The sequence below is a fragment of the Tetrao urogallus genome (assembly GCF_951394365.1).
Source record: "Tetrao urogallus genome assembly, chromosome: 1".
Classification (NCBI taxonomy): domain Eukaryota; kingdom Metazoa; phylum Chordata; class Aves; order Galliformes; family Phasianidae; genus Tetrao; species Tetrao urogallus.
In genome coordinates this window covers 88,079,653-88,102,453 of record NC_136813.1, presented here as the reverse complement: position 1 = coordinate 88,102,453, position 22,801 = coordinate 88,079,653, and the positions used below count along the sequence as shown (strand labels likewise).

The 22,801-nt window shown below is 40.5% G+C and overlaps 1 protein-coding gene across 1 annotated transcript in view; it reads right to left on the bottom strand.

Annotated features, from left to right (window-relative positions):
- Window positions 1-354: 354 nt before the first annotated feature.
- Window positions 355-22,801, bottom strand: part of KCNJ6 (potassium inwardly rectifying channel subfamily J member 6) — a gene marked incomplete at its 3' end in the record, with an annotated part of 37,969 nt that continues 15,522 nt past the window's right edge. The window contains exon 2 of the mRNA XM_079538131.1: window positions 355-680. Within this exon, the coding sequence (XP_079394257.1) occupies window positions 355-680 (326 nt within the window). The remainder of the gene's footprint in view (window positions 681-22,801) is intronic.

Below are 22,801 nucleotides of genomic sequence, written 5' to 3'. Positions count from 1 at the left end.
CAATTAGTCCTTCCTTTTTATTTACCTTGTTTATATTCTGATGGTTTTTTTTTTGTTACTTTGAGGAAACCTGGAGGTCTGAACTCAGAGAAGTGCAGAGGAAGCCAGCAGTCGTTACCAGGGTGGGGATGGAGATTCCAGTGTATGTAATGGGTATTGCAGCTTTAACCTACATCTTAACTTAGTCTGTGAAACTCTTGAGTTTGAACTGGGCAGGTAGATATTTCACATCTGAACTATTTATTTTCCCAGAATTAATAATGACAAGAAAGAAAAATAAAAACGTGAAAGAAATAAAAGGGGAACATAAAGGGAAAAGATAAAGAAGGTCATGTGGCCCTTACACCTCTGGTTCTACACTTTGGACTCGTTCTCTAGGTTTGCCACATCACCATTTCTTTCATTTTGGTCTTCTTGATTCTTCTCTTCCTCTTCAGTTTCCAGCTCAGCATGCTGGTCCAGCTTGCTGGAAACAGACCAAGTCAGGGGCAGTTCTGCTCGGCTGGCCATCTCTGCCAGCTCTTTGGCACTGTAAACTGGGGTGTTGGTCTCATATGTTTCATGAAAACTATTGTAGTCAACTTCATAAAATCCATCCTCCAGAGTGAGGACAGGGGTGAAACGATAACCCCACAGGATCTCACTTGTAACATATGAACTTCGAGCTTGGCATGTCATTCCTGTAACAGAGAAGGAAGAAGTGCTGTTATAACGACCCACTGCTTTCCCAAAACCTTAATTATTTTTTCAAATAGGCAGAGAAGTGTATGTAAAATGACACATGCCAGAAAAGCATTAGGCTGGACCTCATATGAGGTTGAGCTTAGAAAGTAATTTTTATGGTGCGCAGCCTTCTTCTATGTTCATGTATAATAGCATGCAGTACATCTGTGACCAAAGTCTTAATGTTTTTTATTAAATGCAGTTCTTCTTCCTGTATTTAATCAGTGAATGACTCGCCCACTGCTGAATCTCAGACTGCTTGTTGAGAATGTGTATGGCTTCCTTTTGTCATCCTTTTGTTCCCTGACAGGTGACTTGTGTAACAAACCCACACCACCACACTCAGCAGTTGCCAAGGCTGAGGAGCTTCTGGAAAATCTTTTCTCTGTTGGAGCTAAGTCCTGATCCTGTGATCCACAGATTGACTTGGTTTCCCAAGGGGTTGGAGCAACCTTTTAATTACGCTGCTTTGACATTTGGACCGGTGGTCAATGTACAAACATCAGCAAAATTCCTGGGGGACATTGTAATAGTATGTGGGGTTGAATTTAGATTAGTGGGGCTATCTTCTTTGTTACCTTCCTATCACAGCTCTGCTGAACATCACTCTGGCAGCTGCTGTAGTGCAACAGGTTGGTAAGGTACTAGATTGCATTAAGAGACATGAAGATAGGCAGCTATTCTGAGTTCAAGGTCTAATTCAGGGTGTCTTTTGGCTGAAAAAAAATCTGGACGTGGTGGGGAGCTGTAACTTGGAGAACATGTCCCATCTGAAGCAGACAACTCAGGGAAGCACAACAATAAAATATTGTTGCTCAGTAATGGAGGAGGAAGCTCAGCAGACTAGGAAGAAAGGAATTCATGAAGCAAATGCATATTCTCAACAAAATGTGTTTACATAGGGAGGATGTGATGGCTTTCCTTTAATTATTTGTACATTATTAGCTATGTATTCCTAAGAAAACCTCAGTTAAGTACTGTATGTCAAATACTTATTAAATACTGATATATAACCTCTGGATAAGTCTCCCACACATCACGTATTTACAAGGTAAACAACAAAATCTTTCATTTTGTGGATACAGATGACATTCTATATAAATGAATGTTATTTCTCTACCAACTCCAAACAAGGAGAGTTTCAGGAAGAACAAATGCAGGTAGCTTAATGTTTGGTCTTTTTCAGGACTGTATTGATGGCTCTTGGTAATTTTTCCCTCATCCTCTAGAACCATTTCTTCAAACTCAGGTAACTCATTTCTGACGGGTGAAAGCTGCTGTTCTCAGTACTCAAACTTTTGCATTTATACCATTATATTTACAATATTATTTGCTGGCTTTTCCCACACTGTGGTACTTCTCCAGAACTTCTCTCCACATTGCAGACACTCAGGAGTGGTGACTAAAGCTTTAGCATGAAATCCGCCTCACTTTTACTACTTGCTAGAAAAGTGAACATACTTCTGCTATGCTTACCAATCTTAACTTCTCTTTCCCTGACTGGCCTACTCAGGCCTTTGTTTTTCTTGGTTTTGCAGCACAGGTCATGTTTGCATTTCACTTCTCAAATAACGCACAAACGGAAATATAAAGGTCTTACCGTTTTACTGTTCATTTCACAGGTGTGTAGGAAGGAAGGACACCAGATGTCGTATGACAGAATTACGCATAGCGAGATTTCCTGTACGATTTTTAGTCTAAAGGAGATCATCTTCCACACAAAATGACAGAGGAACTTGACAGCTCACATAGCACTATACAAGACACAAATGCACTAGATGTGCAGCACCTTCCCAAAGCACCATTTCCTTAACTAGAATTGTTAAGGTTGGAAAAGACCTCTAAGGTCATCTAGTCCAACCATCAACCCGTCAACCCATTGTTACTATGCCCACTAATAATAATGTCCCTGTGCAGAATTCTGGAATGGATGCAGTGTTTGATAGGACCTCCCTGCCTCAGAGATGGTGGCATCACCAGACTGGAGGCGGAGAGGGCTGGGAGCAGCCAGTACTGATGTATTCCTTCTGTCTCAGATCCATCTCTGGTCTGGCTTCCCACCAGATCCTTTGGCATGATGAGACCATTTACACCTGGATGGGTTGTTCTGAAGGAGTGTGTCATTCCTGACATTCATGTGTTTCTAATTCCTTTTCTGGAGAAATTTAACTTTAAAATGAGCAGAAAATCTGGAGTTTTCATTAAAAAGGCAATAAGATTAAATTAAAAAATACTAAAGTGCCTTCAAAACAGTATTACCTTCCTGCATTCTAACCAAGTACACACTGTTCCTGCTGTTTTGTTTAGGAAACATTAATTTGACCACTGAAGAAGAAGGGAGCAATTTTCTGCAGAAGTCAAGAAGATTAATCAAAATACGCTTGAGTTACAGTTCATTAAAATCTAGCTGAATTTGAAATTTTGATCCATCTCTGCATTTTAATTTAGTCTCCCATTCCCACAGTGATTTAATACCTGTTCATTTTCCATAGCTAGACAAAATAATTTCAGAGCTGGAATGAAAAAGTCAGGACTTTTGAAGCAAGCAAGTTCAAATCAAGAAAAAGACAAAATCAATCAACGGCTGCGTGCATGTGAAAGTCTTTAAAAGCTTAGATTGCTATTACAAAAAAAGTCTCTAAGCGGACTACAGTGATTCCAGAACAAAATGTCCCACAGTTGCAGAGACCCTTGAAGTAATTGCCAGTGAATCTGCATGCATCTGGAGGCAGAACAAAGATCTTTCTGAAAGGCTACATTGCATGGGTTTACCAGCTTGTGTCTGTGCTGGCACAGGTTTCCTTAAACTTGTTCCTTTATCATATACTATCTAATACACACATTTTCATTTTATGTCATCATTTTAAACTTTGCTAAAAAAGAAATGTGAGTCTTATGATTTGCTCTAAATTCTGAAGTTTGTGGATGAGGCAACATCTTGCTTGAGGGTGTTTTAAGACTTTAGGCTTACAAGTACTGCATGGTTTATTCGGTAAGCATGTGGTTTATGTGTAGCCAGAGATCTGGTGTACAATGGCTTTAAAAATAACTGTGATTTGACATTTTGACTACTGTTTCACTTCAACTGGATCCCTTCTGGGAAGATGAAAACTGGATGCAGAGACTCTGGAGCTTCTTAGCTCAGCATTAATTGGACTTCTTCAAAACCAGCACGAAAATTAGGAGATCCAAATAATTCATTTTAGATTAATTAAAACTCTAACTGGGAGGAGTGGTCTGTTCAAGAAGGAGCATTGCAAACCAGTGAAGACCTTGAGACTGGATGCTCAGGCCCTGCTAAGTCCCCATGTCTGAGGGGTGTCAAGTGAAGCCAGGGTGTCTGATGGTGACCGAAGGACAATCTTGGCTTCATGGGGCAGCTGCCAGCCCCTGCAAATCCTTATGAGGCAGCTCCACAGCCTCCTGCTCCATCTGTCTCTGTTCCCTGGCATGGTAGAAATGCAGAAGCAGGATTAGGTTGCACTGCTGTGGGCTTTATCTTGCACCTGTTCATCTAGCTGCACACTGGACTTTCAACACTCTTTGAGCTGATAAGACCTCTGATGGTTCCCCTTGGCTGTCTCACTTCTCTAAACTCAAATAATTGGCCCTTGTATATGTTGAAACTTTCTCTCAGGTCTTAATAACAGTGTTTTGGTCCATTTATTTAATGTTTACACTGGCTGCAGCATCATAACTGAGTGTTGTCAGGCAAATTACCTCTGAAGTAAAATTAATAGCCATATTACATTATTATGATGGTTATTATTAAATTATGCTTAATGTGCAGTTAGAACCTGGTGAGCTGTAGACACAGTCATAAAGACTGCCATTTTCTTCTGAAAGAATTGCACTGTTGTGGATGCCATTCCCATGCTCTCTTATCCCATTTCATGGGTCAGAACTATGCAGTGTCACAACTGAAGTTTGGTCCTTTTTACATTATAATGTAAAATTATGGGTTTTGGTGAAGGAGGTTTTTTTTTTCCTTTTTTTTTCTTTTTTAAGTATACAAGCTAACACTGCAGCATTTTCACAGTTTTGCTTTAACAGGAACAAAAAGATCCTGCTGACAGTGCTGGGATTAGTTCCACATATCTGAAATCAGACATTAGTTACTATTTTGGATAATCCCATTACCATACAGCCAATTCACCTAACATTTCATTTATTCCCTAAATGCTTATTATTCTTATTCATCAGGTGAGGAGCTGAACAGCATGAAACCTTGAGCTGCACTGCAAAGTGAAGAGTATCTTGTGATCCAAAGGCAGTTGACACAGCTGTGGCCATAAGGTATCTGTGCCAGGGTGAGGATGCTCTGTATTTATTATAGACTCATGGAATCATGGAATGGTTTGGGTTGGAAGGGACCTTTAAGATCATCCATTTGCAATCCCTGGCTACTGGCAGGGACACCTCCCTCTAGACAAGGTTGCTCAGAGCCCACCCAGTCTGGCCTCCTGGCCTTGAGTTCTTTCAGAGAGGGGGCATTAATGAGTAAGGCTGTAAAGGGCTTGCTCACATCCATAGCATTACATCCAGGCAGCCTGGACAAGAAGTTGGAACTGTGTTCTGGCACCTGACAGATGTTCCTCTCCAGACAACCTAGGAGAGAAGGCTTTTTTCTCCGAGGTCAGGCTCTGTTACGGGCTGCCCAAGGAGGGGTGGAGTCGCTGTCCCTGAAAGTGTTCAAGAAACATTTAAATGTTGTACTGATGGACGTGGTTTAGTGGGAAACATTGGATAGGTGGATGGTTGGATTGGATGATCTTAGTGGTCTTTTCCAACCTTGGTGATTCTATGATTCTATGGACAGGCTCAGTTTCTGTGCATCCCATCAGTAATTTTTCTTGCAGCTAGAATGTGAGGTTTTATAAAGCTTATTATTTGCAAGTGCAGTCTACGAAAATGACAAAATAATTCCCTCAAGCTGTTGCTGATATGAGGGTAAGGTTACAACCCCACCTTTCACTGCCTAGAGTTAATAACAAAATTGATGACACCTCCACATTCATTACTCATAAAGTTGCCCTGTGCAGTTATTTTGAGGTTACAGACTGTTTGTGTTGTCTGCTGCTATTTGGGCTTATGCTTACCACTGTCTTGCAGTGGTATAAAAATTTGGTGTGGTAACCCAGAGTGACTTGATGCCTTTCCTCACAGCACTTTTAATTTAAGATTTCATGATCACTTACACAATGATATGTTGTGTCGTGTACACTTGCCATATATTATTTTAGCTTGTGATGGGAGTAATCAAAAATAAAACACTGTCAAAATGTTAAAGGAAAAAGAATCATAGAGTCAAATACATGTTTGGTCTGAAAAACTGCAGTATTCAGCTCTAGGTCAGCCTACTGCAGATTACCCAAGGGAACAGCCTCCCTCAGCTTTTGTGCTATTTGGGCTAGTTTTCATGACAACAGAACATTTTATTTTCAAATTCTGCTCCTGTGATAAAAAATGACTTGTAAGTTATGTGATTAAATGAAATGGGGGAAGTTGCAATTATTGCAGCCAATTTTTGACTGCATCTTCTTGGCTGATGGTCACAATGTCAAATAGATTGTAAGGTCCAATTTAATGGGGATTTCCTCTGAGGCAGACTTCCTACTGAACAAGATTGAACCAGATTCAGTCTTTGCATGGGAAGTTTGCATCATGGTTCAGCTTGGAGTGAGATCTCAGCAACACAGGAGTGGAGCGTCCACAGAATATAGTGGGGTGCCCCCCATTTCTGTGGTGAGGAGAGTTTTGCTCCTTTACATGAGTAGTGAATTTTGTACAAGGTCTCAGCTGGGAGCCGAGACTTCCAGGTGTGTGTGGAATGTTCCTAGCACATTACCTTCAATCTCTGTTTAGCTGTAACATACTCTTCTGAGTATTACTGTAGAGATTTCAATTTACTTTGTCTAAAAGTTCGTTTGTGCAACAAGAACCTTTTAAAACCAAACACAAACGTTATAAAATTCTCTACTCCTTGAGATTAACTTTTGTAACCTCTATACCAGCACTCATGATGAAACTATTGCTGTAGGAGTTATGAAGAAATAGGGGATTCTGACTCACAGCATCAGAGCCAACTTCTGCACCTTACCTTGTGCACAGGTCAGAAAATGGGTGAATTTTGCATAAATACCTTGATGATGGTACTAATATTGAGGTAATTAGATGAATGTGCACCTAATGTATTAAACTGTGGTGTGGCACAATGATTTTCTGTGCTTGTGCTTGAACATTGCTCCTGTGTTTATTAAGTACCGGCAGTGTGCTACAAAGAGAGATTCCTTTATTCTAAATTCTATACGCATTTCATCTTGGATCAGTCAAAGCATCCTGCTTTCATTCTGACTTTTCCAAAATTGATGTATTAATAGAACATGAATTGGTATAAGATGATCATATTTTAGTCTTTTTCAAAATACTAAAAAAATGCACATTCTTTTTCTCCCAGTGGGGGATTTCAATATGACTGAGATGATATTTTCCAATGGAAAAATGGTCCACTAGAAATATTTAACTTTGTTAATATTTTCCTTTCAAAAATTACAAAATCATAGGATATCTTGATTTGGAAGGGACCCACAAGGATCAGTGAGTACATAAAATTTACTTCACTGAATATTTTGTATCTAATTCTTTGCTTTCTGATTACATGTATCTTAGTCTGAGGAAGGTAGAAAAGCTTATCCCAGTCAATCTCCAAATGTGCTGCCAGTTCTAGCTACAGTACCCATATACATTCTCAATAAACATCTTCTCAGAGACACAGTAAAATTACTATTCAGCCAATATTTAACCTTCATTTAGCTTTATATTCAGGCCATGCCCAGCAAATCAAGCTTCCTGATGTGTATGAATTTAAATCATTTTTTTCAGCTGTGCTTTTTCAAATGGACGATGATTGCTTTTTTTTTTTCTGCTGACTAAATCTGGGAAATTCAGTATATCAAACAATGCAGCATCTGATCATAGGGAGAAATACATGGCAGAGGTGGCTCTCAGAGTTCTCCCTTCTGCTCTGCCCTCATGAGGCCCCATTTGGGGGCCATTTTGCTGTATTGAGTCCAAGCCTGTGGCCCCCAGCACAAGAACATGTAGAGGTGTTGGGTCCAGAGGAGTGCAACAAAGATGATGAGAGGGCTGGAGCACCTCTCCTGTGAAGATGCTCCATCCCTGCAGTCGCTCAAGATCAGGTTGGATGGTGCCTGGGCAGTCTGAGCTGGTAGGGGGCAGCCCTGCCCACGGCAGGGGTTGGGGCTGAGTGGGCTTTGAGGTCCCTTCCAACTGAAAACGGTCTATGATTCTACGAGAGCGGAGATCCCAATCAAGCATCATCCCACCAGCATGTTGCGATACCATGCCACAACTGGTTACCTGCAGCATGGCCTCAGGCTGGGAGGAGCAAAAGGGAGCCTCTCTTCCTCTTAGAACTCTGAGTCCCCTGTTCTCACCTGTCTAAGGGCTCTGTAGGAAAAGCTAGATTTGGATAACAGAAAGATGAAGAAGCCACTGTCTGAGCTGTTGCATTACTCATTTTGGGGAACAAAGAGTAGACTAGACTAGCTCAGGTTCCTCACTGTTCTGGAAAGACTCAAAAGCTGAATGAGATCACCTCCTAAACAGCTGGTTCCTGTCTCTCCGCACCTTGCTGAGGAGGTAGAAGATGGAAATGGGAGGGGTATGAATCCCAGGAAAGAAAATAAAAATGCATCTTCTAACTCTTCAAAATCTAAAATTTCTTAAAACCCCATCCATTTTTGAAAACTCTAGCTTTTATATGCAATTTCATAAAATCTGCTTATTCTCCAAAACATTCAGGCTAATGCTGCAGGCATCCTTCACAGACGCGCTTGAAGCAAGCATCCTGGGCCAATGCTTGAAGGTGGCATTGGACAGAGATGGATGTTCTGTGGGCTGTCTGCTGAGAATGTGGATCCTTGTGCTTTGATTCAGAAAGTGGGAAAAGCACTGTTTATCTCAGAGCTCTTTCAATGTGACATCCTTTAAGACATATAAACAGGGAGGCAACACTATGGAAAAATATAGCTCACTGCTATATTGGCTCTATGCTAAACAATGCATAGCCTATGAAACACCCTCAAGGAATGTATATTTAGCACACAATAGTAACTAGGACTGAGAACAGACCGAGACATGTTTGGACATTGCTGAAATCCCACATCACCATTATGCCAACGAATGGCTGGGAAAAATAACAATAACAAAAAAAAACCCCACAGTAAGAATGATGATTTCTGTGAAAACAACATTTTTATAATGGATTGTATCTGCTGCATATTTGTGCTGTCATGCCTTCAAGACAAGAATTTTGTTAAAACGCAAGTGAACTTGCTCACCTCTTGCAACACAGACATCTTAAACATAATTTCAGTTTACATGTCTGGATGTTTTTTGTTTCTCTTCTTAGAACGGTACTTAAAAAAGAGTAGAACATCCACTCTTTGCTCTGTGGTAAAGATTAATGACTTAGAGCTTTTTGTAAAAATGTCACATTTTACAGTGGAAATGTTTCTGAACCCAGGATTGCAGACAAAACACTGTGAGCACACAGCGTGGCATGCTGTAAAATGTAGGAAACAAGAAAGATCACTAGCTTTTTGACAGCAAAATATGAGTCACCCACAAAGTATTTGGTGGCTCTTTCTAGATTTGTGGCTAATGGCATTGCTGAAGCCTGGTTTAGCTGTTGTGAAGCAGGAGGAGGAGATGAAAGAAGGTTGGGGTAAAGCACTTGTGTCTGCCAGGCAGACGCTTGTGAGATGTGATGTCTGTAAATGCATCATTAAAAAAAAAGAATAAAGAAATAAACGATGTTCTTTCCAAAATCGCTTGGATTTTTGGTAAGCAACAAAATTTGCTGGTAGAATTGACTGGGTGGTTTTGTAACAGTGCATCCTTTTAGGTGGGCTGGAAAATAAGCTAAACTAAACATGGGTAGGTGGTACTTGCTTTTAGCAGAGACAGCTTGAAGAAATCAATTTCCTAAAAATATCTCAGTTTCAGGGATGGTAATTTCGATTTATATTTTACCAGAAAGAGTCCCAAGAGGACTTGTACAGATTCAGAGGTGCTCAGTGGCTTTCATAAAAAAGCTCTGGCTCTTGACAGGACCACTGGAACTGTCACATGTACTGTTTGAGAAAGCCAGATGGGAATGGAGATGTGAGGAACAGAGAGTTGAAAAAGTCCAACCCTGTACTCTGGTTAATAAAAGCACAACTGCTTTCTCATTCTTACAGTAAGTAAGTAAGCAACTAATGAGCTAATGTGACTGCTTCAGGAGGAGGAGGAGAAACACCCGAGTTAGTGTTGTTAATATGGACCTTCAGTCCTTTCATTTACACTATGGGAGAGAGTTAAAGCAATCAAATAATTGTTAGTGCTATTATTTAGGACAGGTTATCTCCTTTATAAAAATCTTTTAAAGGGAAATTGTTAAATAAATTAAAGTTAAAAATTAACCTGTCATAATGATGATTTTATATTAAAGTTTAACTTAGTTGTATGGATTCAGTTGTTACATTATCGCAACAAAGGAACCAACCAACCCCTGACTGAAAGCAGCCCAGATTTTTGATGAACTTTTGCTGTTCTTTGCCCTTCTGGCTGTTATGCGAAGAAAATCATCTGTGCTGTTAAAATCCTCCCACTGAATCTCAAGTGAGTTTTGATTTTTTTCTATTTTTTCTTCAGTTCATAGGATGAGACTTAAGATAAGTTGATGCTTTCAGGTTAATAATGTCGGATATCTGTCAACTTTAGCAGCATATTTTGAAATTCAGTCCCGAGCAAAAACTGGTTGCCTTAGGGAATGAGATGCAAAATCTTTCACTTCTGAAGCACTGTTTAATATTCAAGTTACGTCAAAACCTGTATTCATATTTTAGCAGTGTGGCATCCTGTCTTGTAATAGGTGCTATTAATGTACCTGCTAGAAGATCAATAATCGTTTTAGAAAAATTAATATTTCATTTGGTTTTAATTGACTTTGGCTTTGTTTGAGATGGCAAGGATGGAGCTGAATCAGATCTTTAATTACTGTCTAGAATTTAGCAATGAGTCCAATAAAGGAGGATAGCAGCAGTAAAACTGGGATTTTAGGGAAGCTTTGGTACTACTCTCCTGATACTTTTATTCTGGGGAAAAAAACAGAAACCATAGATTTCAGGCTCTAGGGTTTTCAGTCTAGCACTTTCCTCAGTGCCCAAATTCATTTAAAAGGATTTTAAAAAAAGCAGAACCCAGCAAAAGGGTATTTTGCTCCATTCCCTGTTCATGTGTTTTAAATATTTAAACTAACTGTCTCTAAGTGAGGCAGATAGATCAGTCCATGTGCTGTGCCTGATTTTGTGGCAAATATTTCAAACTAATGATGGAGCATGAAAAATTTAGTTTCTTTGACTTTCATACCTCATTTATGGAAGAAACGAAGAATCCTTAGGACTTTCTACCACCACAAAAATTCTCCATAGTCTAAAGAATATTTATCTAAGCTGGTGAGAAATGTTAAGTGTATTAGTACAGAAAAATTACTAGGCTTGAGAAGAGGTGGGTAGAAAGGGGGTAAGCTGTCGGATCAAGAAAGGAGAAGATGATGTTTGCACCCAAAATTGTACAGTTCCTAGAGGAGACGTACCTAAGATCCTGCAGGGGAGGATCAAGCACAATGAACAGGCTTTTGACACACTTTGTCTAATGGCCTGCATAATTTCATATGGTTCTACTGAGGGATTAATTTTTGTTTAACGTTGAGGTTAGGCTTGGTCTTAAGCAAAGCAAAGATGCTAAGCTTTTTCTATGAGAATAATGGTAGCAAAGCGCTTCTACAAGGAGTACTTGTCTCAGGATGCTGTGGTGCTGTGTGAAAGCTGATAGGAATGGAGAGGATGGGCTATTGCAGCCCTCCCTGACCACGTGAATGCTTTCTGCTTTACCTCTTTGGATTGTTTCATTCCTCTCTAGCAGTCATGAGGTGGCACTCTCTTACCAGAAGAGATAGCTCACAAGGATTATGCTGTATGCATGTATTTAAATGAAGAAAAACAAGCAATGCCTGGAAGATGTTGTTAAGAGGTTACTGCAGAAGATCTTTTTGAAATGTTTGGGCAGGCAGGCAGTTGACGTACCAGCAGAATGGTGTGTGTTTGTGGCAGGAATCTAGTAGTTGGAGGAGGAATCTTGCTAACTTCTAGTTGAGCTAGAGGTTAGCAGCCTACTCAATTTTCTTCTGACTCCCATATAGATTTGAGGCATTTCTGTGCACCAGCTGCAGACTATATTCTTCTTCATGACAAGCACAATTACATAGTCTCTTTCTTGCAGCTTTTTTTTTAACTGCTGCCAGACCACTGCTAATTTGGAGCACTTCACAGATACATGGTTTGTGTAATGAGTGCTTGGCTGAAACTGGACATCCTTCACTCTGATAATGTCACTCAAAAAATAAGCTAGAACAAGCTCTTAGTTTCAGAGGCAAAAGGGAGAAAAAATGTAGTCTGGGCATTGCTGGCTAAAGAGCTCCACTCTGATGTCTCGTATGAGTGTTTAACATGAAGTTTTAAAAAATGCATGCTGCAGCAAGTGAAAAACACAAAGCCAGATTCCAGTCTCAGTCAGAAGCAGTTCAAATCAGGAACAGCTTCCACCAAGGTAATGATGTTCCAGAATGCGGACGTGACTCACATCTCCAGTTACAGACATTCATGGGATCCTTTCTAAGTCCCAAGCAACAAAGCAGATGCTTGTTTGTGAGCCATCAGCCCTGGGCTCCTACTGAGTACCTAAGCAATCTTAGGTACTTAGCCTCCGGGATGGAAAAGAGAAATAGCAATTGGCACAGTCCTTTCGAAAACTTACTGACCCCTTCTCTCCTTCACACTTGCAGTGAACCAGATTTGGGTACTAGGAGAGCACAGGGATGACTTTAAAGTCACTTGTGCTTCCTTTAAAAAATGTATACGTATATCACAAAACCTGGGAGGAAAATGCAAGAGTTTGAAGATAAAGCAGGCTAGAAAAAGGGATATGTGTTAGGGAGTTCAAGAAAGCATAGAAGGAATGCTGGGTCTAACCAGACCTATGCCATGTCCTTCTCTCCCCTTGTTCTATGATGAACATTTTTCCTGGATGTCTAATGAAGTACAGTGCAAGTGTCTTCATTTCATACTCCAGGCAGAGCTTTATTTTTTAAAAGAGAGAAAAGAAGCAAAGCCCTGCTCCTGGGATGAGTGGTACTTTACTAGTCCTTCCTTGACTCCTTTCTCTTGCCTCTCTTCTGAGTACCATTGTGGATCTGAACCTTGATGTGGGGGGGGTGCTCATCACCCCCTCAGGCTAAGCTCCTGACTGTTAAATATGAAGTCAGCTTAGGCAGAACCCCAAAAAGCCCAAACCCAAATATTTCCTGAAGAAGTCACTTAGAACAGGCACAAGCTATGCGTGTATATGCTTAGAGCATTAGATGCTATTTGCTTGGTACAACCAGGATGATTTGCTGCCTGTGTTTCCTGTCAATTTTTAAATCACATTTTTGATTTTAAAAAACTGTGATTTTACTGAAAATGCAGGCCAATGCAAATACAATAAGACAAGTGAAGAATGAAAGATGCCAGTCAATTTGCATTCCAACCTAGAAGCTCAGCAGGTAATGAATTGCTGAGGCTCAAAAATAGTAGTAAGTAGTAGCATTTGGATATTATTTCTGTTTATCTTTTATCTGAAAGTCTCAAAGGAAGGGAAAAAGTATTTCTTTTTTTTGCAAATGAGGAAACTGAGGCAGAGAGCGGTGACTTGCTCCAATACCTCCAGGAAGGCACATAGTGAAGAAATACGACTGTAGTGAGAATACATACATTTTGACAGCCATGTGGGGACATGCAGGGTATCTGCTGTCCTTTGATGTGAACCAGGAGGGTTTTTTTGGCTGAAGAACCAATGCAGTTTTCATGAAGAGCTGTTCTGGAACAGCATTCTTTTTCTGATCCAGTTATTTCAGCACAAAGCAAACTTCTGCTCATTTTCAGATTCTCAACAGAGCTCAGAATCTTTTCTAATACCATTTTTTTCCCTTTGCTTTAAGCAGAGAAGGGTATAGATGGTAAAACTGGGGAGGTGATTGTTTTGGATACAGAAGCCTGATGAGATGCATCCAGGCAAAGAATGTGAATTCTGGAGTCATAATTCTGGTTCCTCAGCCTTTTCCTTTTTTTTTTTTTTTTTTTTTTTTTTTTTTTTTTTTGGCACTGGAATTCTCTCATTCTTTTAATTATGTTTTAAAACATATTGACTGTCACCAGAATTATGGAGATTTTGCTGGCAGGTGCTATGGTAACATGAGGCTATGACACTCAAGCACTCACACATACAGATGTGCAGAGATGCATAGAGATACTGATTTTGCAGTTCTCATACACTCAGAATAACAATTTCTTGATGTGTGAGCCATGGAAACCCTTGGAAATGCTTAATGAGATAGGTTGATTATCATCAAATGAAGATTACTTTTGTTGTATGAGGGGAGGAGAGGAGAATTTAACTGCGAGCAGTGAGAAGACAACAGACATCAGAGAGGCACTGGGAGAGTTAAAACATTGTTACAAGATAATAACTAGGAATTGGTGTATAGATCAGGCTATTTAAATCATATAGTGAGAAGTCACAACAAGCCACCCCAGAACATTGAAATCTGTTATGATGGGATTAAATCAGTTGACAGTGAGTGAAATGCCATTGTGCCGTCATGTCATGGAAGTGTGTGTGTTCAACACATTTAGAAAAGTTTAATGGCATTTCCTCCCTCTTCCCACACTCGCTGCCCCTCCATAAAAACATTTGTAGTGTGGAAAGTTTCACTTCATTTCTAATTTGTGGAAATGCTGTAGCACAACTCATAATTCCTTTTCTGCACAGTTTATTGGGTAGTATTACACGATTGGCTGCAAGAAAGTCCCTGAGTAAATGATAGCTGTTAGCAGTATGCGGTCCAACCATCTTGTAAATGTTCCTATAACCATTGAAAAATTGAAATAATTTGGAACCGTGCCTTTACACATTGTTGCTCTGATTTCACCAGGCATGAAAAAAAAACTGTGATACTCTCAAAGGCCAGTATAGGGATAGAAGCACAGCTAAACATTTGCTGCTTCCATGACTGGATTTCAGGCCCTATAATTCATGGAGCATTCCTCAAAATTTGATTAAGATTGAAAGTTTTCATTTAACAAATCCCTTTGTGAGCTTGGCCAGGTTGTTTGTGTACTGATGTGTGTCTGTGAGGGAAGAAGAAGCTGATTAACATCTTGTACATGTTCCCAACTGATAATGAAAAAGAGGAATATGATGAAATCCCCTAGTGAACTGACAGCTCTAGCTGTAAAATGTGCCTCTGTGCTTATCAGTGGTCCCATTTCTACAGGTTTCTAATCTAAGGTGAAGGTCTGTTCTAAGCTTCACAAGAACCAAAAGTAACTTCTTGCTGCATTTTGGCTTTTGGAATGAAGTGTATTCAAGTCCAGATGGAAGATGATTTCAATGGTCTCCATAGGAATGGCACTGTGCTTCAGGATCCCTGATCTTTGGGAACGTTATCCAGTTTTTCATGTGACTGCTGAATACCAGGAATATTTGTGAATCAACCTGTCACAATACATAGGCAAGGACAACAAAAAAGTTCATTCAAATGAAATCATCCCAAGATAATGAGAATGTCATGACCTGAGTTGCAAGTATCATAGAATCCTGGAATCATCTAGGTTGGAATAGATCTTCAAGGCCATCAAGTCCAACCATCAACCTGACTTAGTGACTCCTGTCACTAAACCATGTCCCTTAGTGCCACGAAAAGATATAATTCTGCTTCATGAACTTTTGCAATAGCTAGCAACAGTATGACAACAGATTTCTATTATGTATGGTGCCACATTCATGCCAGATCAGGCTGGCCTGCTGTTTAGGTTATTGTTGTATCTTGAACTAAATTGCTGTGAGCACTAACAACAGCATCTCAAAAGAAGGAGCATAATCAGAGCCCTGATTTTGCGCAAGTGCTGAATAATGCTGTAGCTTGCAGCTCTGTTGCTAACAGGAGAAAGATGAAGATTAAGATGGCATCTGCACAGAAAAATTCACTTTGCAGCCTTTTTACATTATCATATTTAAGAGATAAAGTTACAAATATAGCTACTGAGGTATGATGATTTAGAGGAGGGTAGTTTGGATTTGCAAGAAGCTTTAAATGTCTTGTTTTCTCACAACTGTTTCCATCTCCCTTGGTAGCTAATTTTAAAAGTTAATGGACTAGATCCTTCAACATGTTAATTCTGCATTGTACTGCTTCAGTGGTGAGAAAGAGCACTACAGAAATCTTCTCCTGTCACTAGAGTTTTTCCCCTGTTCCAAGGAACTGATGGACAGTATGGGTCAGCCCTAAGAAATCGTCCTTGAGCCCTGGTACATTTGGAACAAATGCTTCTGGGGAAGAAGTGGGGCAAGAGAGGTAATCATATACCCAATTTGGAGTGACTACTGCCTTGGGACTGTATACAGGCTGAGAGAGAAAAAACATTTTCGAGGCTACTGATAGAGCAGATAATTCCAGGACTGCACGAGTGCTGAAAGCCTCCAAGCTGTATATTGCCATGCTGCTACTTCTCTAACCAATGTATATTAAATGTGTATCCATGCCATCTTTGACTGCATATTTGGAAGAAGGCAGGAAAAATCGCAACAGATAAATGATTCCTTGCAACTCTTTCCCTCTTTCTCTTAGCTGTGCTCACAAAACAGCAAATACCCACTTGGCACTCTGGCACCTGTCAGTGCTTGATGCATGCTGTACGGGGTTAAGCTCTGTGATCTGGGAAGTTATGTTGATCAGGGGTAGCACCTTCACAACCACTGCGTGGAGTCTAAAGGTTAGTGCTGTGTGTTGAACATCACATCCAGGAATGCACCCACTTAATAACTCTGTGCTTACGTGATTCAACCCATGATTTTTGGAAGGTTTTGTAATGATTCAGGTAAACCACTGGGTGCAGGAGAGATGGTGTTCATTAAAACAGCCCTGGCTGAGACAATGTTTGTCAGAAAGAGGAGGCTGGCAGGGAGCAGTAACAACCTTAGCAGGACAGTTTTAATCTTCTCTCTTAAGTCAGTCTGACTCCAGCTCAGGGAGAGATGCTGAAGCGGGGGCTGATTGTATACACAAAGCTGCTCTGTTTGCCTCACTGTTCTCATAGAACACAAGTTCACACTAAAGCAACCTGAGCAGGGCATATACAAAAAGTAACAACAGCAAATAGGCAATCAACTTGGTTACTGTTACAACTTGGTGCCATCATTAAGCCATGCTTAAAACTTACTGCAACTTTATTTTTATATAGTTCTGGGAGTCATAAGAGAGGAGAGGAGAGGAGAGGAGAGGAGAGGAGAGGAGAGGAGAGGAGAGGAGAGGAGAGGAGAGGAGAGGAGAGGAGAGGAGAGGAGAGGAGAGGAGAGGAGAGGAGAGGAGAGGAGAGGAGAGGAGAGGAGAGGAGAGGAGAGGAGAGGAGAGGAGAGGAGTTTGCTTGAATGTGACCTACAAAGATCAAGTCTAGCTTGAATGAACTCAGTGAAACTAGTCCAAAGCCAGAGATATGAACAGGCCTAAAGCACCACTGTTGGTTCTCCTCCATTACAGGTAAATGCAGCATGAGGATAGGACATGCTCCATTAAGCCTATACCCACACACATTTATCTGAGGCAACAACCAACCTGAAGCTAATGATGAGCAGGAATAGTATTGTGTCCTCTAAAATGACTGTGAATCCTCCAATGGTGATGTATGTTGCACAAATGCTATCTGCACATCAACTGGTACGCCTGCCTAGGCCTTGTGTGTGTACTATGTGTGCTCAGTAAGTGTAACTACAGGGACATCAGGTGAGTCTTTCATTTTGTGTTTGTCATGCAGACAGCAGAATACGCCACAGAGAAACCAATTTGTGCACTGTCCCTTTCTGTTAAACATCCTGCTGTTTCTTTTGTGAGGAGAGAATAGTACCTCCAGGCTTGCCTGTGCTTGCCTCTGGGAAGTCCATTTCCCTGCACAGAAGCATGGGACCTGTCATTTGATCTGTACAGCAAGAATAAAAATGTGCTTATTTTCAAGACACTCACATTGCTTGAGAACAGAGTAACTGTGGACTACTTCCTTCTACAATAAGAATAGTTGAAGTGGAAATTTTCTGTTTTAACAAAAGCAAGAGAACGGGGAATAGACTGCAGAGATGATTGAATATGTTCCTAAAACTCAGTAGTTTTCATTTGAAGAGCAAGGCAAACATTTTTGACCTTGTCTTTTTAATGCAAATGCAGAATAGCAGCCATGGCATCTGACATGTTTCCCTTGATGCAGGGATGGGAATAACCACTTCTGATACATTCCAGTGGTGTTGCATAAAATCATCAGGCACTGAAACAACAGGGATCTGTCTGAGAATGGGACAAAAACGAACTCCCTGGGTAGAGAGTAATGAGATCGACAAGGAACACTTCTTCCTGGGAAAAGCATTACTTATGAAAGGACTTTCGCTTGCCAGAGCAGTCAGAAAAGACTTGTGTGAAGGGAGACAGCACTACGAAATCTGGATGACAGAATAGCACAGTTGTATGATTCAGCATTTTGAGGTATTCAGCTTGGGTGAACCCGAGATGGATGTGAATCTGTGCCCTGTGAGGTGAATCTGTCGTAAGGGAGGACAGTGGAGGAAGATAAGAAAACTTCAGTTTTCCTGTTGTCTATTATTTTCTATTTCTCTCCTTGTCAGGGAATGACAGATGCCTGCATGTCAAACTGACACAGTGTCAAGTGTAATCTTGAGCTGAACGAAGGCTGTAATTTTTTTTAAAGGGATCTGACAGGTTTTGAAACAATGCAGGTTTTAAGACTGAGCCAGGAGGATTTTGTTCATTAATAGTGTAGGTGCTGCTAACACAATTTTCATAAACCTTTCATATTGCAGTGGCTGAAACATCCCTCCATCCACTCCTCCTGCTGATTTCAGAGGTACTGAGTGGAGATGAAAGATCTGGGGGAATGGACAGGTAATGAAGTGAAACTTGAGGGAGGTTGGATTCAGCAAATGAACACTTGTGGTGATTTGATGGCTGCTGAGAGAGCTGTGTGGAAAAGAAGCTGAAGCTCTCACAAAACACATAACTGGTTTGAGATTAATTTCGCAGCTCTCAGTTCAACTCACCGTCACAAAATTAATAAATTGGTGTCTTTCAACAAAGTCTGTTCTTAAATGTGGGAGTGGGTATAAAACTAGTTACAGCTCAGTAAAGTTGATTAAAGTCCATGATGCTGTCAGCGCAGATACAAAGCTTGAGGTGAAAAGCTGTAGGCCAGAACAGAAGAGATTTTTCACTTACATTTTCTCAGGGATTATTCCAGAATAATTTTACTGTGTCCTGTATGAAAAGCTTGGTAGCTGGGTGGGAATCAAGCACGTGAGTCAGATCAAATTGCTCTTAGCTCTGACAAATCAGGTTCACTTGTACTCTGGTTTGCATACAGGCTGATGGATTGGCGTTATGGAACCTCCGGGAGAAAGCTGGGTTTGTACGCTGCCCATTGTCCTTTAATGTTTAGGTTACAGGTCTTCAGATGAAAGCAATCTGATTAAAATGATGTAGTATTTTTCTGTTCTTCACCCTCAGAGGAATCCTGTTTCTTTCTGCTGTTATCAGGAGTAGATCACTGGGATGACAAAGGGACACAGGCTTCTCTTCCTTGGAGACAGACAAAACCTAATAAATGAAGGCTACTCCTCTCTAGGAAAATCCGACCCTCTGTTAGAAGGGGAGAATCTCTTTTCCATTCCTACTTTAGTAGAACCTACACAATGTTCCTTGTATTGGTAAGTTAATAACTTCACTTGAAAATCATGCCTTTTTGATGGCAGTGGAAATAACATGACTTTCAAACAAGTAGAGGAGACTGTCATTGAAGTTGAGCCAGTTATGTGGGAGTCAGATGATTAAGGTAGATATGATGTAGGAGGTAAGAAATACTATAATTTGGAAAAAAAATTACTGTATTTTGAACAGGTTTAATGTTCTCTTCCAGGAAAGTAGGGATGTTACTATTAAGTGCATTATCAACATTAGATGCAGGGCTTGATTCTCTTTTGATGTGCCTTCTCTGTAATTGTTCACATCCATACAAATAGCTTCAAAAATGAGTCTAACTTGTTACTCCATAGTACAGCTGTAGTCTAGAGGAACTGTGTGCTCCCATTTTCAGATGTAGAGACAAAGATGCAGAGAATACAGTGAGAAGGAGTTGCTCTTTCATTCAGATCATACTGGTGTCTGCATGTCTGTAATGCTAAGGATCTGCTTTCCCATCTGTTCAGATGGTACCTTTTCCACCCCTTGGTCTTGCATTCAGTTACACTGAGCTGGAGAAAGAGGGCTGGAAGTAGAAAACTTGCACTGAAGAGCTAATCAATATGGCATTTGAGATAGATTTAGGGTAATACCTTGTGTTCTGGATGCAATAAAATCTCAGCGTAGTGATTATGCAAATGAAATAAGCCCTTGTAATGGTGTGGTTAGTCTTCACTCAAAGCCATGTGAATCCTTCTGTTGACTTCAGTAAACTCAAGGTGTTCTCACATTTTAAGGTTCCTTCCAACCTAAGCCATTCTATGATTCTGTCGTTCATATTGGGAGTTTCCGCATTTAAAATACAAACAGGTGCCTTTTGAGTAGCAGTTCATAGCATAGCAGCTCAAAACAATATCATTCTGAACCTTTTTGTTTTTTCGTGTGTGTGTGTGTCGCAAACAAACCTTTTCCACAATAAAACTTTTGATTCTCCTCCTTAGAGGAGAAACTTGAACAATTTGAAGCTGATAGAAAATTAACATGAAATGCTCTTTGCTCTCGATGCTTTACACCACATTTTGGAGTGCAGCTACTTTCTTCCCTCTGAGTTTGCAGTGGAGAAGCTCACTGACCCTGATCTGTAGCCTGAATGGTTACAGCTCAGCCTCTGAGCCCACAAGACGTTCTGCTTTAGCGAGTATGTTTTGATTTGCATGAATTCCTCCACTTTTCTCTATCCACAAATGAGCTAGAAGACCTTGCTACACATTTTTCGCTTTGCTTGGGATTTCAGTGATCACATACATTTGAGTAGCCTCTGCCCAGGAATGTCCCTGCTATTTCTTGCACTCTTATAAACTCAGTGTTTTTTAAAAATCCCTCAAGAAAATTTTGTTTTTCTCCTTGTCAGATTACAAATACTTACAGGGTCCCTTTAGCACCAAGCCTCCAGACTCATGATAGTGAAAGCTGAAGCTTTTACAGTGTGGAGTACAGAAGTTTACTACCCCAGCACAGATTTACTTTTACAACTTTTTCTAGAATGAGATTACTGTAATTACAAGGAATATATTGAAAATGCTGTTGCTGCACATTACCACCACTAACTTGGAATATCGTCCTTGTATCAGCATGGTTCATTATTCAACTGTTGTGTGATGCTAAAGCATTTAATGGTAATGACATTATGCCACATGATAATGTACTGAAACTTATTGTAAATGCTAATAAGGGTTTATGCATTAACCTACAATGTTTACTTTCACAGCATCAGTTATATACTAAATACTAATCTTCTGCCAGCGCACCCACTGGTGCTCAATGCTATTTTCTTTTCCTGTTGTTAAACAGCATACAGGTGTGTTACATATTTTGCCCACTTAAGTAAGTTACATCCATCCTTAAATTAAATATTTGATTATATTAAAATTGTCTTTTCCTTCTGGTATGCACTGTACTGTTGCTGTTTATCTTGCTCCACAGCTTCTGCTCTGAACAGTTTTTCTTGTATTCCCACGTACTGTTTTTACCTGAAAGATATCTGTCTGGAGTGTCCAGTGACAACCTGGTGCAGGCTTTCTCAGGGAAATGAGGATGTTTCTTGTTCAGTGGTTTAAAATGAAGCATCCTCAGGATTACACAGTCACCTATGGCTCTGAGAGACACCCTGAGAAGCTGATTCAAGTCATGCTTAGCAGATGACAGCACTACAACCAGACTCCTCTGTATACACTCCTTTCCCTGCTGGCTCTGGAGTGGGATGGGTGATAAAATGGGGATGTCTGCCTGACATCCCCAGAGTCCATGTTAGAAGTGGCCATACTGAACTGCAAAGAAAACCCTGTGTGAGGGCTGAGCAGATATTTGTGCAGTAGAGTGATACCCTACCAGTGTACAGTCAGGAGAAGACTCCAGCAGCCTTGGGACTGCCTGATCCTCTGTGGGGTCCAAATGTGTGATGCCTCCACACCCCGTGTGGAGCAGCACACATTTCTTGTTGTCCTCATATTCTCACAATTGCCTGGGGAGAAACACACTGTGCTACCATGGGTCTGGGCTGAGGACAGTGAAGTTCTATTGAATAAACTACTGAGAGGCAAATCAGAACTAGAAAGCTTGACAATTTGAGCCTTTATTTTCATACCGATACTGCTATATCTGGCCTTGCTCAATACCTAAGCTCTTTCCTCTCAGGTTCCAAGTCATCAATCTTTGAGTAAGTGCAGCATGTCAAGGAAACTCTCTGAGCTGGGTGTCTTTTGACATTAATGCACTGAACAGTCTCCTTTGCATCGATCAAACATTCTGAGCAGTAGTTCTTATGTGGCTTAAAGAGCACTGGGTATTTATTTATTTGGTTTTGAGATGTGAATTTTTGATCTGTCTTTATTATCCCAAAGTTTGTGGGCTCTGAGGTAGGCTTGACATAAATAACTGCTGAGACAGCAGAAGGAACAGCATGTACTAGGAGCCAATTTAGTTGAGCAGCTTTCTCATCCTCGGGGTTGGATCTTGATACTTAACTTAAATATTTTATATTTTCAACCACCTGTTTTCTATACATACACTTTACCTGTAATAGTGGATAAGATGTGGCTTTGCCATAGAAAGTTAAAGACATCACTTCTAACTGATGCTTAAGTGCCTGTCAAGTGCCAAGAGCCACTTTCCTGTAATTCA